The 19494-nt window shown below is 39.7% G+C and overlaps 1 protein-coding gene across 1 annotated transcript; it reads right to left on the bottom strand.

Annotated features, from left to right (window-relative positions):
• Positions 1 to 109: 109 nt before the first annotated feature.
• On the bottom strand, positions 110 to 18247 carry tmem11 (transmembrane protein 11). Its single transcript, XM_052021371.1, has 2 exons — positions 17955 to 18247; positions 110 to 7123 (listed from the first exon to the last, which is right to left on the bottom strand). The coding sequence occupies exons 1-2, from the start codon at positions 18011 to 18013 to the stop codon at positions 6607 to 6609; spliced, it is 576 nt and encodes a 191-aa protein (XP_051877331.1). The 5' UTR covers positions 18014 to 18247; the 3' UTR covers positions 110 to 6606.
• Between the last annotated feature and the right edge of the window lie 1247 nt (positions 18248 to 19494).

Genomic DNA, 19494 nt, shown 5'->3' with positions numbered 1-19494 from the left:
AATCCCCTTCTGTTTGTAGAGACATTTGTGTAACAACAAATTGCATCATGCATTCGTGCCAAAAAAAACCCAGCTTCAGTATCCAAAAATAAAAGGCCTTTTGTCAAACATTTTATGAAGGGCTCAGTAGCTCAAAGTTTACCCAGTGAGTAGCTGATGTGTTCAGATTAGGTCCTTTGTAGCAAGTTTCTGCTTAGTCAGTCAATCTCAGCTATAAAAAAGGGACACCACATTACAAAACCAGCAAGTGTGTTTGTGTGGATTGCATGTACAACACATTTGTTTCTTTCTTCCCAGTTAATTTCTGTCATAGTTTACATATTTATCATTTTATAAATCAATAGCTGAGAAATCAACTCATTACTATCTTGTAAAAAGAATGCAAAGGAAAAAAAAAGGTGGTCCTCTGGAACATTTTTAAAGGATCAAAGTTACAAGCTGGAGAATGCAGCTGAAAATACCTACTGTCCATCAGCATTAAAAGCATATTCATGTTTTGGGCTGCAACCATTTCAATATTCTGATTATACTTTAGTAATTTCCAGTACTTTGTTTTTTCTTCTTGATGAATATGGCAGCACATAGGAATCTGTACACTTACAAGGCATCATAGAATAGGGAGAAAGTGATTTCATTTTACATTTTTGTAGATTACACAAAGTGAACATTTTGTAAGAGGTTCAGTTTCAGAAGGGGGGGCATTGTTCATCTTACAAAAGTTGTGGTGGTCCCAAAAGATATCTCATTATTTGCCAACTCAGTAACTATTTGAAAAACACCATAGTGCCATTATGTAGATCTCACTGAAGGATCCCCTGTTGTATCATACAGCCAATGATTTATTTCAGCAGGAGGGCAAAAAGGGTTTACTTGGTTCAAGGCAAGAAATGTTTACAAGGTTCACAACACCAATCTATCAATTAACCACATATTAAAATTAAAGAGCAGTGACTGCAAAACTTCCCAATCAAAAAGGGAAAGGCAGATGCAAATCTATTGTTTAGTGCTAATTGGCAATATTACTGATATGCCACAGTGTCAGCTTGTAAAGGAATTTGATCAGCATAGGACAACTTGTGCTCATATTCAATGTTTGATGATACAAGAATGTGAAGAGCTATTTTATCAAGTGCTGCATTAATAGTAGTGAGTGGATAGGGATAGAATGATTTCAAAATCACCTTGAATTGGAGACCATCAGGTATGGTTGCTGATTGTGGTTGACTATATCCAAGCTTTACTCTTCTGCAATTATTTAAAAATTATTATTAAAGCTTTCAAAAGGACCCAAAACACTGTAGTTAATGCTATATAGAAAAAGATGTCACAGAATCTGTAAATTCTCAGAATGGTTTTTCACATTCATTGATCTGTAGTCTGATCAACTCAGATTGCATTCACTCAGCAAATTTAGTACAGGGTTAATAAAATAGGTCAGAATGCCCAGCCGTTTACCCTGCCTTGAAATTCAGCCAAAGTAGTACACATAAGTTTCTTATTGTGGCCTTGGTGCTTTGGAAAATGCACTGCGTTTGGCACATTAATAGGAACGTGGAAACGTGCTGTTCCCAGTCTATCTACAAGGTCCACATTGTTACAGGATTGGGCCATGACTGGGATTAACACAATTGCTACAAAGCCCTCTAACAATGTGCCTTAATTCACAATAGCACTCCATAATAGAAGGTCCATGATGAGATCCAGGAAACTGAGCATTCCCATATCTTAGGAGCCACCTCTCAATAAAGCTAGACCAATGCAATTAATATTCACCTTCAAGAACACCCACACAGCCTTTGGCCATTTAAGGAAAAAAGCAAAGATCAAGACTTGAAACCCAGTCCACTGTCGACTGGAGAGCTGTGATTTGCTCTTTCAACCCCACCCCTGCTCACACACATCTGAAACACAGACACCTCCAAGTAGGGGAGATGTAGCACGACTATCTCAGCAAAATCCTCCAAATCCACTAGCAGGATAATTGAACCAACGTCAACATGTTCTCCCAGGCCAACATCCCCAGCACTAAGTGGATATCCAATGGGCAGACTGTATCATTCTATGCTTGACTCCATTCTCCCAACACAAACACTCAAAGCTCCTGGATGGAGATAATGATTCAAGAATATTCTTAAAGCCTCCTTGAAAGTGCAACATACATACTGTATGTTGAGAATCACTGGCCTATCATGACTCAATATGGCACAAACATCCAGGAAGACACAGAAGTCCTGAGCATCTCTGTCAGTAGTGCACAGAAGTCCAGAAAAAACAGTGGAAGGAGTGTGCCATTTTGCATATTACCAACCCACCTGCCACTTCAAGTACTGCCTGTCCAACCCATGGCTTCATCACCAACCTTAGAACTGACTGGATTGCAGAGGAAGCAAGTCACCCTCAATCCAAAGGGACTACCTAAAAGGAGCCAGCCATTTTCTGCCTGGTAATTTATCAATGTATTCAGTAACTTGAAATACATCTTTGGGATTAGGTAACAATAATGCCACAGTCTGAAGTTATCTGTAAGTTGGTGCTGCCCTAATTCTTTGCAAATCAATGATCCTCGAAGGACCCTAATGTCAATCATGGATATCACCCATGTGCATTAACTGTGTACTAAATCTTAAAAACTGTGCTTGTATTGCAATAGGACAAAAACAAATTTGCCTTCTTTTGACAGCAACACATTTGATTTGCTCACTAACAAGTTTATTTACAGTATGTAATTCAAACCATTTAACACTAAGAAATGCAATTCTTAACATGCCTATTTAATCTACTAATTTGGCAGACGCACACTTTAACAAAATACCAAAATAGTATTTCAGAACATAGGAAAGAATATGAAATTGCCCATGGGGCACAGTCATTTCATACTTCCTCAGGCGACAAAGGAGCCATAAATCATTTTCACCATGATGGCACGCACAAACCGTAATGATGTGCGTCAATCCAAGGTCACATCATTGTATCCTGAAAGACATTTGTCATGAGCTTTTATCATAAAGACATCAGCCCCTTGAATGAGCAACTGATTTGAAATCAATACCACTAACTTTTGTTTTCAAATCGAAATGTTTTCCAAAGGAAATAAAAATACTCTGAATATGAACGGAAGTATTTATGGGAAGTGTTTTGATGTGGGAAACACTGAGCTGTCAACATACCCATCCCTTACTTCTGCCAACGATCAGATACAATTCATGCAACTCCTACATTTAAATTTACACTTAAAATGTATTCTGTGGCAGCTGACTAATAATGCTTTCATTGTCTGATGAACAATGAATGCACACTTTCCTGTTCAAGATACAAATAAAAACACAAAAAGCTGATTACCTTAATGTTGAACACCTGAAATTATTATTGAAATAATATTGGTTGGGTGAGCAGGAGAACTGGGGTGGGGGTGGGGGTGGGGGGAAAGAAGGGTGATAGAGAATTCATCTGAAAGAAGATGAAAATTCAAAAAAAACTGTAGATGCTGGAAACCTAAATTCAAAACAGAATATGCTGGAAACACACAGGTCAGGCAATATCTGTGGCAAGAGAAAGAGTTACCATCTCAGACCTGAAACATTAACTGTTTCTCTTCCCACAGTTGCTGCCTGACCTGCTGAGTGTTTTCTGCATTTATTATGGAAGAAAATGAAACTGACAAGATCTGTAAGAGAAGCATATTCTGTTGAAATGGTATAAAGATGTTTAACGTCACTTTAGCTTGTGCTATAGTTCAAAATGGTCACATTGTCCTTAAGACAAAGCAATGTACAATTTAATTCACATGATGTTTTATATAAAAGAGCCATTATGGAAGGGAAGAGTAATTTACTATTTAGATTTATGCCAGAGGAAATTTTCATAGAGAAATCAGGGAGAGGCAGGTGAAGCGAGGGGGCAGGAGTGTGGTGAGTGGGAAATGAAATGATTGTGGCATTCTTAAGGTTGTCAGATTACAGTGTTGCTGCACAGGCTAACCCAAGGTCTCTTTGCAATGGAATGATGTCAATTTCTACAGAACAGCTCTCAAGCCGCATGCAGCTCTTCAGCACCTCTAATTTCAGCATTTAATTATGGAATTGTATAATGCTACAGTATAGCAATTATACTTTTTTTCAAGTAAACGTTGCTTCAGGATACCAGTTCAAATTTAATTAGAATTCTTTGAACAATCATGTGCATTCCTCTTGTGGATGTTAGCATGTCCTGCTGTGGGTGCCCGATGAAGCAATGGTGAGAGCAACAAAGAAATGGAAGTGTGAAGATAAATACATATCTTTCAAGAGAGGGATGGGAACACAATTTCTTTTTAGTCAAAGTTGGAGGAAAATGTATCTGCTTAATATGCAACAATTAGGTTGTTTGAATTGGGCTATTGCAGATTACTCTCCAACACACAAGAATGCCTTTGAATTATTGTTTCAAGCATGGAATCCAACTTCATTGAGCTTGTGTCTTAGAGAGAGAGTCATTTTATCAAACTGACAGCCAGGTAATGAAATATCTGTGATAAATAAGTTGGCTAAATTTAGTTTTTATTGCACTGAAAATGAGGCAATTTGGCTATGTGTGTGTTGCACAAGGCAGAGTGCATAATGTTGTGGATCTTTTGATTAAATGGCAATTGTGGGCACGATTCCACAGTTACATAACTGTGACTACCACTGCGGTAGAATATGCCTCTTCAAACTTGATACATCAAAATAATCTGTTGCATCAACTTTTGCAATTCAGTGTCAAGCATTGCAGACTGCATTTGACATATGCGTTAAGAAAATTTTTGACTCATTTGTTGGGAAAATGTAAACTAAGCCAACACTGAAATACCTGCTCAGCATAAAATGCTACTTTCCTGAGCAGAAGTGGATTCACAGCAATATAGGAAGGTGAAATGAACTCTTTTTCATATATTCACCAGCACAATGCCAGCTACCATCAAGTACATCGAAAGTTCAAGCTATTGTATTTCACGGAAGCTCCACATTAACCAGTACAAACCTCTCCTCTGGAACTGAATGTTAACTATGTCATTTACACATCATTTATCACTTTCAACGTCATTTTTCATTCTTTATTGGATTGTCTAAGAATGTCCAAGATACAAGTTATCTATAAAGTTTTCAAAAAAATTACCTTTTCTTAAAATATAATTTGCATAACATTCCCAACATCCTTATGCCTGAAGTGTGTCATGTTCATAAACCCACTCTTTGCCCCACCATACACACAAAGTTCATCACTGCATCATATAAATACCATTTCCACAATGCAAGCCAAGGAAAATAAGTGTAAATTTGTTTAACTGCATTGTAATCCTAAAATGTTAGTACATCCCAAAACCAATCAAGGGCCTCTCCAATCCTCCACATTGTATCTTCATAATTCAATGTTGCTTCCCATGTAATAATACCATGAAGAATGAAAATAAAATACTCAAACATGCAGTAAATACTGACCAATGAGTCAGACTGGAAATATCACCAAAGTCAAAGTTAGGAATTTTGGCAAAATTGTGATTGTATCCAAAATGTTCCCTTTTATTGCCATATTTAACAAAAAGTCTGTCCATTACAATACAACTTGTTTGCAGGGAAACTAGTAGCAGGTAATATGTGCACTGCAGACCAAGTTTTTACTTCAAAGCTTCCTTGGATACAATTTGGAACTCAAACAACATGTCATGCCAACTCAATATTGTTTAATGAGATTCTAATGCCAATGGATTCCAACTATAGCAGAGGTCGGGAATAGTGGCAGCAAAATGGAATTTTGTTTGTGAAGAAAGCAGGGACCATTTTCTACAAAAACAAAGAAAAACACTGAGTGAACTGGCAAAATTAAAATCCCACTTTTGAACATAAGGGGTTTTTCTATGACCATTTAAATTTTTTTTAAACACACCTGAATATATGGCAGTGATCCAATTATTTTGAAAGGCAAACGACAGGTAAATTCACACGAGCCAAGTCACTGTAGATTTGCAAATTAAATTCATTCTATTGCCTTTTCAACTGCAATTTCTAGTGACAATTTCAGTTGCAAACCTACTTGTCCCTCCTTTAATAATGAAACTGTAGCAATATCAGATTAAATTAATTTCAAGTGCTGCATTCCATCACCAAAGGATTATATCTGAAGGTCATATTTTACTTTACAATCCCAATAAAGTTCCTGTACCACAAATGGAAAAAGCCACTACTAAAATTTTGAAATATAAATGTTTGACTGATAATCAGGACCTGTCTGGAAATTCTATGCTGCAAGATGTCATGAATGCAACTCAAAATACTTCATTCAAGCCAGATAATTCTATGTTTTGGAATTGCATGGAATATGAAAGTAATTGAGAGGATCAGTTGCCTACTCATCACCTGAAACATATCAGTAGTTCTGCATATATTGGATTTCTCATACAAATGTCAAGTATATACTGGTCTTTTAACAGAGGATCAAAATCATTGGGGTGGGCAAGAATTATCATGTGGACTGGAAGTATCAGTGCACAAAGGGAGATACTTCTGAAAATCTATTGGAGACCTTGCTCCTGTAGTCTCCACTGACCACAATGTTATATGTAACAGTATGCAACTGTTCCATTTGTCCCAATCATACTGCACAGATCTCACAGATTTTCTTAACGCAGTACATCAAGGCCGCCAGTGCTATTGTGTTATGGAGTCTTTTCCTGTAAATATCATCTTTTCTAACCAGAACCACGGGCGTGGATGACGTAAGTGTATTCAGGGGTAACTGGGAGAGTTTGCAGGTGTCATATTCCACTTGGTACTTGCAACAGGGATCAAATTGCCAAGAAATGCCATAGAGCGCTGCACAGGCCACACTGATGGCCCCAATAGGCAGGGTTACGTAGCGGGTGTATTCCGAAGCCAGTGCTATTGGGGTTAACAGGCAGACAGATCCCGCAATAACAGACGTTTTGTGCAAGCAATTCCCAACTGTGATCCACCGTGCTGTCTCATCTCCAATGCGGGTAGGCTCAATAATAATATACTTGTATTGGGTCTCCAGGGCTTGCTCCAGCTCATATTCAAATTGCTCCTGTGCATTCTCTCCATTGTAAATTTCACGGACAATGTAGCAGTCTGTTGAATTTAGTGGCGCCCTGTAGCACACAAAAGGAAAAGCAACAGAACCATGTTAAGAAGGCATGTGAAGGTGAATATTTTAGTAACTTTGGACATCCAGCCATGCCACCCTCATCTCCAACTTTCCAACTGAGCACATTAAAAAGGGATGCATTAGATGTGGCAATTTCAATTCACCTCACAGCTTTAGTTACTTGTAACTTTTGTTAATAATAAAAAAATGACTTTAATGTAAGACAAGATCTGGTGATTGTTATACTGCTGTTTGTGGGACCATGCTGCAATTCAGCTGGTCCCACAAACAGCAGTATAACAATTTCCCAAATTACAATATTGACCCACATTTTGAAGTGTCTCACTGGCTGTAAACAGGTTTGGAATGCCATTTATATAGTGACTTTCAAGAAGAATACCTTTCTGCAGAGAATTAAGTGCTCAGATGCTTACCAGTACAGAACCATAACTATGAGCAGTTTCATGCTGCACTTCGACTGTGGCTGAGAAACTCTGCAATAAGACTGTATCCTGTTCAGCTGATTCCAGTGATCCTTTACCAATATCATAGTCAATAACCATAAAAAGTCTACAATAGAGTCATCACAAGATGTAATACTTACCTGGAATTTGGCAGTTACATATGATACTATAATCACCTCAGTTCAATAATCAAGTTGATATAAATAAAGATTGAAATACCATCTGATATCTATAAATACATATACTATTTCAGAAATCCTCTTTCCTACGAACATAATTGTATGATTTTCTAAGTTAGCCTTTGCTGCCGTAAGAAATACTTCCACTGTTTTGAAGACTTGATGAATGAGAGGAGAGTTTGAGATATTGTGATTTTAATACAAAGTAGAAGAACAAGAGATATTTGTAAAAGGTGCAAGTAGTGAATGAGGAAGTGAAGAAAATGTTTGATGTGATTCAAGATAAATGCTTTTAATGGGTTCCTTACGAAACTGGAAGCCATTAGATTTAAATTTTAAAATTTAAATTTTAAATTTTACTTACAGTGTGGTAATAGGCCCTTCTGGCCCGAGTCTGCGCCGCCCATTTTAAACCCATATTAACCTACCCGTACATCTTTGGAATGTGGGAGGAAACTGGAGCACCCGGAGGAAACCCACGCAGACACGGGAGAACGTACAAATTCTTTACAGACAGTGACTGGAATCGAATCCCGATTGCTGGCGCTGTAATAGCGTCACGCTAACCGCTACGCTACCGTGCCACCAGAACTTCCTGTGATTTCTAGAAAAAGAAATTTCTTTCAACTGTTATAAACACTTCTACGCCACTAGCTGTGACACCACGAATCTCTTGAGCTGCTACCTTATGCTTACTCCAAATGTACAAAACATAGCAGGTCCTAAGTCCTATTACCTAACTAAAAGACTGCAGATGCACGAAACCTGAAGTAAAAACAGAGAACACTGGAAGTATTTAGGAGGTCAGGCAGCATTCATGGAGAAAGAGAGTTAATGTTTCAAGTCAATGATCTTTCATTCTTTTAAAATTACCATGCCCATAATATTGCGCATCAATATTGCCTGCCTTCACCATCAAACCTAAACAGTTCGTGCATCTACCTGGACTTTTCCAGCATTCTAAGACTCAAAATATCATCCAGAATACACAGTTGCACTCTCAATGCCTTTGGCCTCCCAATGTTCCACATAGACCCAAGTGCACATCCTAGGCCTTGAACACTGCCATACTTCACACTGCTCCATCAGCCACTTTGTCATTCATTCTCTGGAGCACCCAACACACAATCTGGCATTGCCACACTGCCCATCTACAAAAACCTCAACATCCTCTTTTGTCAATTTTTACCCTCTCCTGGCCTGGTTTATTCTATCCACTAGATTCCTTATTTTACCCAGTCTTGCAACAGATTTTGAAATGTCTTTGAGCATAATAATTTTTTTAAAAAACGTTTGGGGAAAAAAAAAGGAAAATAATTCAATAAAGTAGCACCCCGATCACATCAGGCAAAACAAAAAGGTTCCAAAACGTGAGATGTTTCATTAAAAAAAAATTGATTTTCATATTCCTTGAGATCTGTGTGCCAGGGACACTGAAGGAGTATAGTGCCACAGAACCACTGGAACCATGACCCAGAAGGTAAGTTGAACCAGGAAAATAGTGTATCATCTGGCCAACACTGATGGAATAAACTAGGCCAGGCGTGGGTAAAAATATTGTCAAAGAAGATGTTGAGTTTTTAAATAGATGGGCAGTGTGGCAACATGTCAGATTATGTGTTGGGCACTCCAGAGCATGGATGACAAAGTGGCTTTCAGGGTGTAGATGGTGGCTCAACTGTTCAGAGAAGCAAAAATGATTTTTGAACGCATGGTGGAGAAAGTTGTATGCCCAAGTGTTCTCTTGCTAAGCTTTGATATCTAACCAAAAGGTTAAGTAATTTCTATGATACAAGAGGTATGATTGTTCTCTGTTTTGAATATCTTACCAATTCTACCCAATCTTGGCAATTGTACCACATTTTCCCCACATTTACATTCATACAAGGTTTTGCTGAAATTACAAAAAAGCAAAGAACTGTAGTTGCTTGAAGACACAGGAGACTGGAGATGCTGGAATCTGGAACAACAAACAATTTGCTGGAGGAACTCAGTGAGTCAAGCAGCATCTGTGGGACAAAATGGTCAAGGTTTTGACCTGAAATGTTGACAATTCCTTTCCTTCCACATATGCTGCTTGACCCACTGAGTTCCTCCAGCAGATTGTTTGTTGCCGTAGATGCTTGAAACCCAAAGTAGAATAGAAAATGTTGGAAATGCTCAGACAGCATCTATGGAGAGAGACTGACAACTCTGACAAAACTAGCATCTCCAGCATACATGATGGTGATTTCAAAAGCCATACTGAATGGGTGTATGAAGTTGGATATTGGCTCATAAAATGAATCCAGTTTTTGATACAAAGCTTCGTGCTGAGTTCCATCCCGTGAATTGATTCCAGGAGTACAATTCCAATCTCACCCTGTTAACCAAAAATAGACACTGCATCCATCTGGAGTGTACTGTTATATTTTCCCAAATTTTCTAGAGTCATCATCCATGCCAGAATAAAAATCCCTGTAAAGGCAGTGAAAAAGTCGCTGAGCTGGAACCCATCAAAAGTGGCATGGGTCACTTTCAAAGCTAAAATGGAAACAAGCATCAGCCAAGTCCCATTGATGATAAAGAATACATTTCATGGGCTTACAAATCTCCACCAGAAAAAACAGCATGCCATTCAAAACATAAGAGTACATTTATATTGGACATTCAACTGCAAAAATCTTCAACAAGATTTGAAGGCTTTTGTCGCTGGATGATTGAGATGCTTCAAGTAATCAAAAATGGAATGAATGTGTGAAATCTTAACTTTGCACATTCAAGTCATCAAGCAGAGACAGCTGAGAATAAGTTGGGGGAGCAATTCCAGTAGCAGTAAACAAAAAGCAAGCCCTAGTCCATTTTTGCCAAACTTGACAGCAAACTCAAAAGCACCTCTAAATAAACTGCACAAGCTGGGTTTGCCAACTCAGAAAAGCTGTGACAGCCAGATCCTAAATCTGCTGCACTGTCAACATTTCTCTTGCAAGGAGCTAACTACCACATTCACCAAGGAGGAAAAACCTGTAGTAAAGATGGAATTTCATGGGACTTCCTCCACCATCTCAGACTAAGGGCCAGCAAGTGGCTCCTGAAGTTCTTCTCTATTGAAATAGAGAAAGGTGACATCCTACAAATCTGTTTATTGTGTCTTGTCATCACCATCTTGAAGCCATGGAATCTGCCAATAAGATTATTATTGTTATATAGTCTCACCTCATTACTCTGTGATATTTAAGCTCCTAGAACAGCTCATTCTGTAAATAACTGCCCCATCACTAATGGGTTTCTCTCCAGTGAGCAGGTTATTCTGTGGCATTAACAAACCTGTGATGTCTAAATTATCAAACTGATCACAAACATTGAGACCTGATGACAGGGGAGACATTCATGGACATGCAGTCTAAACCATGGTCTGAAACCATAGGGTCCTGCTCAAGAGGTCCAAAATGCTACACCTAATCTCAACAGTTTTTAGCAACCACAAAAAAAGGCGTACCTTTGAGATAAGACCAGTAATAAAGTGCTCCAAGGGAATGCCAAAAACTCAAGAACAAGAATACATGAGAAGCCTGCTCTGCCATTCATTAATAAGGCTGATCTGATCTTGGAAGCTCCATTTTCCTATTTGTTCCCTAAAATCCTCAAAGCTCCTGTAGACCAAACATCTAAATACATTAAAGACTGAAATAGACTAATGATCAAGCTCCACAATTCTGACTTACAGGATTCTAACGATTCATTGCATTCAGAGCAAAATCTCCCTCATGTAATGACCCTTTACTCTGAAACTATGCCCTCATGCTTGAGATTCCTCCGTGAGTAGAAAAAGATACAGTGGGATATAGATCAGTTGCAAATATGGGCAGAGAAATGGCAGATGCAGTTGAATCTGGCCAAATGTGAGGTGTTGCACTTTGGCTAATCAAATGTAAAGCAACAGTACAATTAATGGCAAGACCCTTAACAGTGCTGATGTCGAGGGATCTTGGGTCCAAGTCCATAGCTCCCTGAAAGTGGCTGCACAGGTTAATAGGGTGGTAAAGAAGGCGTATGGCATGCTTGCCTTTATTAGTTGAGGCATTGACTTTAAGAGTCAGGAAGTTATGTTGCAGCTTTATAAAACTCTAGCTAGACCATATCTGAGGTATTGCATTCAATTCTGGTCACCCCATTATAAGAAGGATGTGGAGGCTTTGAAGAGGGTGCAGAAGACGTTTACCAGAATGTTGCCTGGATTAGAGGGCATGTGTAATAAGGAGAGCTTGAACAAACTTAGCTTGCTTTCCCTAGAGCAACGGAGGCTGAGGGGAGACCTGAACAAAGTTTATATTATGAGAGGCATAGATAGAGAGCCAGTATCTTTATTCCAGGGTCAAAATGTCTAATACTAGAGGGCATGCATTTAAGGTGAGAGGGAGTAAGTTCAAAGGAGATGTGCAGGTCAAGTGTTTTTTTTTACCCCACAGAGAGTGGTGGGTGACTGGAATGCTCTGGCAGGGATGGTAGTGGAAGCAATTACAACAGAGGTGTTTAAGATGCTCTTAAATAGGCACGGTAGTGTAGCGGTTAGCGTAACGCTTTACAGTGCCAGCAACCCGGGTTCAATTCCAGCCGCTATTTGTAAGGAGTTTGTACGTTTTCCCCGTGTCTGCGTGGGTTTCCTCCAGGTGCTCCGGTTTCCTTCCACATTCCAAAAGACGTACTGGTTAGGAAGTTGTGGGCATGCTATGTTGGCACCAGAAGCATGGCGACACTTGTGGCCTGCCCCCAGAACACTATGCAAAAGATGCATTTCTCTGTGTGTTTCGATGTACATGTGACTAATAAAGATACAGTATCTTCTCTTACATGAATTTGCAGAGAATGAAGGGATATGGCCATTGTATAGGCAGAAGGGATTAGTTTAGTTAGGCATTTAATTAGTTTGGCACAACGTCGTGGGCCAAAGGACCTGTACTGTACTGTTCTGTTCTATTCCCGCTTCTCTGCTCTTCAATAACCACTCAAGCAACATGCAAAACTCTTCCTAGGCTGACAATATGGCAAGTGCCACACAAACAGAAGGTTCTGGTTTCAGAGTCTTGGTACCTGGGGATGTTCGCAGGAACTTTTTCCTCCCTACAATCTGTCAATGTGCCCATCTTGCCCTCAATCATGAATGATGAGCAAAAGCAGTAAGATTCTACAGCTTAGACTACAGAATGAGGTGCTTCCTTCAGGATGGGTGCATTTTCAGTGGAACCCTCAAAGTGTTCAACAAACACGAGGCTTATCCTGTGTGACTGTGATAAGTTCAGGTAGATCAAACCAAAGAACTGCAAGCAGTCCAAGTGGAAGGAGAAGAATGTTCTTGGACTGCTCCTGCTTTGTGGCGAAACACTGGTTTCCATGACATAGAAGGACTTCCTCCCTCAGACCCAGCCAGAGGTCCTGGTCAGGGCCAAGCAGCACGTTAGTGACCCTGCTGGACCACTAATGCCACAAGCCCCATCTGAGTTGGCAGGCCCTAAGGAGTAGGAGGACCATCTCGGCAGACACTAACACCACAAGCACGTGGAACTGTTACAGCAGCCACAATTATTTCTACTATCGCAGAGCAACTGAGCAGTATGCACCAGGCTGTGGACGCCCATCACCAATAGGATGAGGACCAACACCAACAGGTATGATGGGCCCTCTTCTTGGTGTAAGGCGCCTATGGGACAACTCATGAGGATGCCAGCAGGAATGAGGGATCCTCCATCATCCAGTACATCTCCACTGAGGCTGTGAAAATGAAACTAGCAACATGTCCAGATCAACTAATTATACCAATCCACGTGGGAACATTTGTTCTTGAGGAGGTAGTGTCCTGGGTAATCTTTCTTCTTTGTGACAGCTGATGGTTGCTATGCAATTGCTGGAATTTCTGAGACTTTTATCAGTATAATGGCAATATTGTAGCTCTGTTGGAATTTGTTTAATTTTGATTGAAATATTTTACATTTTCATTTAAAAAAAGCAAGTAGAATTATTCAACCTCATGATTCCCTCCAATGAGAGACCAAAACACAAACGACAGAAAACTTCTTGAAATGGAATCTGCAATCAAACCTGGCAAAATCCATGCTGGGTGCATTCCAGCTCACAAACTGCCAGCCAACCAGAATACTTGACGTTATCTTCCATGGCAAAAAAGAAACTTGCCACAATCTGATATCAGCACAGCTTAGAGTAACCCTTCACAGGTCACTTATCTTTTATAACTGTCTGCACAAGACTGTTGCAAAGACAAAAATATGGATTGTCAAAGACTAAAACATGGATTACTGAAATGGAGGAATGCTGCTCTCTCAGTTGCTGACTCTATCATTGAATGCTGTACTGCATCTAGTTTAATCAGTAAACCACCATTAAAAACTCAATGACACTGAGATGAACTTAGCTCCACGGCAAACACTGAAACCTTAGATAACTCCCTCTCAATAGCTCCAGTGCTGCTGTACATTGTCCTTCCTCAAACCTATCAAAATGCTTAAACAAATCAACAGGTTCTGCACGCTAACAATAACCCACATCTGCCCCTCCATTGGGACCTCTCTGATCAGTCCCCAACAATTTAAGAAACCTTTCCTGGTCCCACTACCCCAGCTGGTCAATTTTAAGTATCCAAAAAGCAAATCCTGGACCAAAAACACTGCTGAGATGGAACTCATGCAAAATTCAGTGGCATGACTCCCTAGATTTTATTAGCCTTATAGGACATGGGCAGTTTTTTTTTAAAAGCAGGATTTGTAGATGGTGTGCTACCTCAGCACGAGTGGCAAATCAAACTCACCTCTGCCTATGAATACAGTAATCAGGATCAAATAAATATCACATCCCACCATTGATACAAATTCAACAGAAACCTCTGAGATAAACTCCTTTTCCAAAAAAAGTTGTGACCACCTATGAATCTCAAACTCAATTTATAAATGCTGTTCCAGACACATACAAGATGACAACAAAGGAAGCTTGAGAGGCCACTAAGTGGTTTATGATCATCTGAATGGCACACCAATTTCAGAAAATTCTACAGTTACCCAATGCACCTCAGTATTAGACTTCTAAGACTGTGTATCATAGCTTCAGCTGGAAAGACTAATTTGTTAAAAGATGTTAAATCAGCAGATGTCATGCCCTGAACAGACTAAAATTAATAATAGTCAAAAGGGCAAGAATGTATTTAGACTTAAATAGTGCACATTTGTCAATCAGTAATAAACATTAATTGATATATAAATTAGGTGAACTTTACTTTCAAATCAAATGAACATATATCTGTTCCATTCAAACTGTTTAGGAGCACTTTGACATTTCAAAAGGTTCTGTTCACGAGTTCATCACAAGGTACTTCATAATCTCCAAGTGAAGGGCAGTTCTTTTTGCTGATTAACTATCATTTGTTATTGCTGCCATAAAATTCTTTGTCTAACTTCAATGCACAAAAAACAAACAGGAACAATTCTAAAAATCTGGAAAGATATAGAACATACTAAGCCAATATGTTGATTTTTCAGGAAACTAGACATCGTGCTATGAATTGCAGCATAGTTGTCATGTGGATGCAAAGCACAACTGTTACTTCTCTGAGTAAACTTGAATTTATGCACAGCACCAATATGTTGATAAGAACACTATCATGACTTGACAAATAGGCTGCTTGCCAAATTTAAACTGACACATGGCAATGCCAATTTATCAGTGTATGACCTTAAGAGTTTCCAGTTACAAAAAAGTGTTTACCAAAACAAGCTCATCTTTAACGAAGTTTATTTCAAACTTTTAATAATTAACATTGAAGGCATAGTCACTGAAGTGTAAGAGGTTCTGGAACAAAAATTAATCAGTGGTGACAATACACCACTAAGTGAGGAGTGTGTGTGTGTGTGTGTGTGTGTGTGTGTGTGTGTGTGTATGTGTAGGGGGCGGGGCGTGGGGTAAAGCATGGAGCCAGTAAGCCAAGATTCCATTACGTTGACCTGGAGGTTAACCATGAGCAGGGTCCAGTGGTTACAAGTTAGCGCAAAGGAAATTACAACTGACTGCTCCACACTTTAAGGTTGACTGCACATCACAACAACTTGAAATGAAGGAGCCCTTCGGTGGCCTTGAATGAGAAGGGTGAAAACTGACAGAATGTTTCACTATCCAGTCTACTGCTAAAGAATGAAACAAAATTTGAGACACAAAACAATTCAACTGATTTAATAAAAACAGAAAATGCTGGATGTACTCAGAAGGTCAGGTAGCATCTGTGGATAGAAGACAGTTAATATTTTGGATTAATGATCGTTCACAAGAACTGATATAATGACGGACCTGATAACATTATAGGATATAACCTCTAGAGCATGGGGTGATCCAAGTTTGTCTTCATAAGCCTCTGCCTCATGTATTGGCAGTTTAAGGGCCATGTTCAAAATAGCACGTCAACTTTCCCCAAGTGTTTAAACCCCAAGCTACTCATTGTTAAATCTGGATGTCATGGTTTAGAAATATATACCAGTGAGATGGTCCAAATTATTTAAAAAGCACTTCCAATGTGAATATTAACATTCTTTTCAAATGAGCCATCTGCCCTCTCAGGCAGATATAAAAATTGCATGGCACGATTTCAAAGAGCATGAGCAGTCTCACTAGTGTCCCTCAACCAATACTACTGGGGATAAAAAAAAGAGAATCTTGAAATTTATAACATTACTGTTTGTGGAGATTGTTCTCCACAAGTTAGCTGTTCTGTTTGTTTTTACAACAGTGATATTTCAAAAAGTACTTCACTTGCTGTGAACCACTTTGGGATGCTCCAAATCAGAAAAGGAATACATCAATAAATCATAAGTAATAATGCAATATATATATCATATAAAAGCAGTGGCTCATTAACTGTAAAATACTTTTAAATGTCTTAAAGCAAAGAACAGTGCTATAAAAATGCTCTTCTCTTTTCTGTTATGAAAGGGCAGTGGGATTATAAATTTCTATTCCATAGAATATTAAAAATTTTTACTTTAATTCCTCTCAAAGTTCTCAGCAATCTCTACAGATTTAATCAGTTGATTTTTATGGTCAGGAACTTCTAAACTTTTTTCCCCAATTTATCTTCCATTTTATATTTAAAATAAAGAGTTGAGAAGAACGTTACAGACCAGAAACAATTTCTTGTCTGTTCTTATGTAATATAGTGAACTGCGTGATACAACAGAACTTCTATTAAAGAAGGGCATAACATCAGCATCTGGTGTTTTGCAGGGGATTGAAATCAAATTCATACCAGTTCAGCACCAACTGGTCATGCTAATTTTGTTCATTCACGCTCTTCACCTCGATCGCTATTTCAAAGTAACTCTACACCTTTCATCATCTCCAACGGATCAAACTGAAATGCACACAAAATGTGTTTTTTCGCACTTATTTTAACCGTTGACCTAACAATCAGTACAGATAAGAAGATATCACCTTTTGATAGTCTATATTTCTACGGTATAAATAGAACGTTCTGTACTGTATAATAAGTATTTGATATTGGACCTATTTTTATCTCACCGATCAGAGGTTTACCTACACATCAAACTCTTAAAATATAAACAGCTTATCCGTTTTTCTTCGCATTGATTTTATTCCTTACCAGGCAATGAAAAATATTATGTTAACTGTCCCTTTTTGTTTTAAATGTGTTAGAGCAGAAAAACATTGAGGCCCGCCTAAAACCTCAAACCAAGGCGTTGCATAATAGTAAATGTAGTGCATCCTCATCAATTCATGGCCAAGCTGGGCACAGGCCACCGAGGAAAATGTAATCTCAAGTCTTGCTCCGCCGCTACTAAAAACAACCCCTACCGCACGGCTGCGGCGGCCCTTCCCAAGTTTGGAGGCTTCGAGTCGAAAAAGACGGCCGGCCTCACCCACGCCGGGCAGCGCCGTTAACAATTTAATCCTCAAATTGTAACCCGAAGAAGACGCGTCTTTTTCGACTAAAGCCCCGACAAAGGTGGGTGGGGGGGTGCTGGAGCCGACCCCCTGCCCGGTCCGTGTTAGGCCGGCAACTATGAAAAATTCAAGCCCTCGATATGACATCGCGGGCCGTCATTAGTCGCCGGGATCTGACCGCAAGGCCACAGAAACGCGCCAAAGCCTTCGCTCCGTCCGTCGGATTAAAATAATGCTTTACAAGAGCGTAGAGACTGACCTTTCCCTAATCCCTGTGACACCGCGCCTCCGTCCACAAGTCGCCATCTTGACGAGCATCCAGGGAAGGAATTTTTCTCCCTCACCCCCCCTCCTCCCTGCCGGGCTGCAGCGCACGGCCCGCCGGGTAATGTAGTCTCCCGCGCAGTGGATCGCCTGCGCTGCGCCGACGATTGGACTACAACTCCCAACATGCAACGCTCACGTCAAGGCTCCAGTTCGTGGCACAACGTCCAGAGCCAAATCAGAGGCAAGGACATAACTACGGGTCGCCGTCCGTACTCTGCAAGGGGCAGTTGCGCTGCTCAGCCTGACATTCTAATAGGGGAAGAGGGAATGCAAAGACACGTGGATATTTGTTTTTTAAATAACTGTCATAAAAACAGAAAAAACTTATCAAGGCAAGTCAAGTAGCGTCTGTGGAAAGAGGAAGTTAGCGTTTCAGATCAATGACCCATAAGAATCGGAAAAGTGCGAAAACAAGCGTGTGTTGCAGAGAGGGGGAGAGTTGGAGAGAACAAAGGGGACGTCTGATAGGGATGTCTGGATGACACAATTATTTCTGGGGCCGTCTGAGAGAGGAACATGAATGCAAGTTAATCACAGCTGATCTGTCTGGAGGAATGCAAATTAAATAAGATGAACGAGGGCAGTGAAAGAGAAAATACTACATGCTTCTTACTTGGTATATCTCAACCAAGAAAAACAAACATAGCAGGTGCATGGAAACGCCACCACCACCTCCTAGTCACTCGCAACCCTGAATTGGATTCATATTAACTTTATTACTTTATCAAACTTGGGGTCGAGTGTGATTTCCTTCCAGTCCAATTCTCTGAAGATGGCCTATGTGGAATTCATAGATTTTACCACAGGTGGGGGAGGTGGAGCTTGATGGAGCAGGTTGGTGAGTAGCAGGGAAGGTGGTGCGATCTTTTTGCTGGACTTCCGCAAGCTCCCAGATAGACGAGATTCTCAATACCTTTCCCGATGCTTGTTCTCCATGTACTGCTACCGCAGAACAACAAATTTCACGACATACAAGTCAGTGATAATGAACATGATTCTGTTTTCGACCACTCACAAACCTAGGATTCTAATGAATTGGTGAGGATGTTCCTCTCCCCCACTCCACACACATACAAGGAGGCTTTGATAAACCAATTCATGGATGTTCTCAAAGAGCTCAGAGTCTGTTACTGGACATGTGAACAATTTGACACACCGATTATAGCTGGCAGAGTACAACTAGAGCTTTGGTATTGGAGATTTTGGTCCGTTGGAATGACACTGGTTGGCTAAATCAATTAATGGAAATGTGTGAAACCAACATTGATAGTAACTCTCAGGAAATGCAGCCATTTACCTGTATATTCTGAATGTTCAATTTGCCGTGACACCCACAGAAAAATTAAAATCCAACTTCCCAATTCATGGTCTGTAGGACAATGGATCACAGCACATCAAGTGATCAATTAAGTGATTTTAAAATGGAGAGTGTTTATTCCTTTACTAATGGTAACAGGCTTTAAATCCTAGAC

This window comes from Pristis pectinata, chromosome 8 (assembly GCF_009764475.1).
Source record: "Pristis pectinata isolate sPriPec2 chromosome 8, sPriPec2.1.pri, whole genome shotgun sequence".
Taxonomy (NCBI): Eukaryota; Metazoa; Chordata; class Chondrichthyes; order Rhinopristiformes; family Pristidae; genus Pristis; species Pristis pectinata.
The sequence above is the reverse complement of the archived record's forward strand: the minus strand, read 5'-3'. Positions and strand labels throughout refer to the sequence as shown.

Coding starts and splice junctions, on each gene's coding strand:
- tmem11 (XM_052021371.1), bottom strand. CDS start 18,013: ATGCTCGTCAAGATGGCGACTTGTGGACGGAGGCGCGGTGTCACAGGG. Junction 7,124..17,954: donor GTCACAGGGATTAGGGAAAG/GTCAGTCTCTAC, acceptor TGTGTGCTACAG/GGCGCCACTAAATTCAACAG.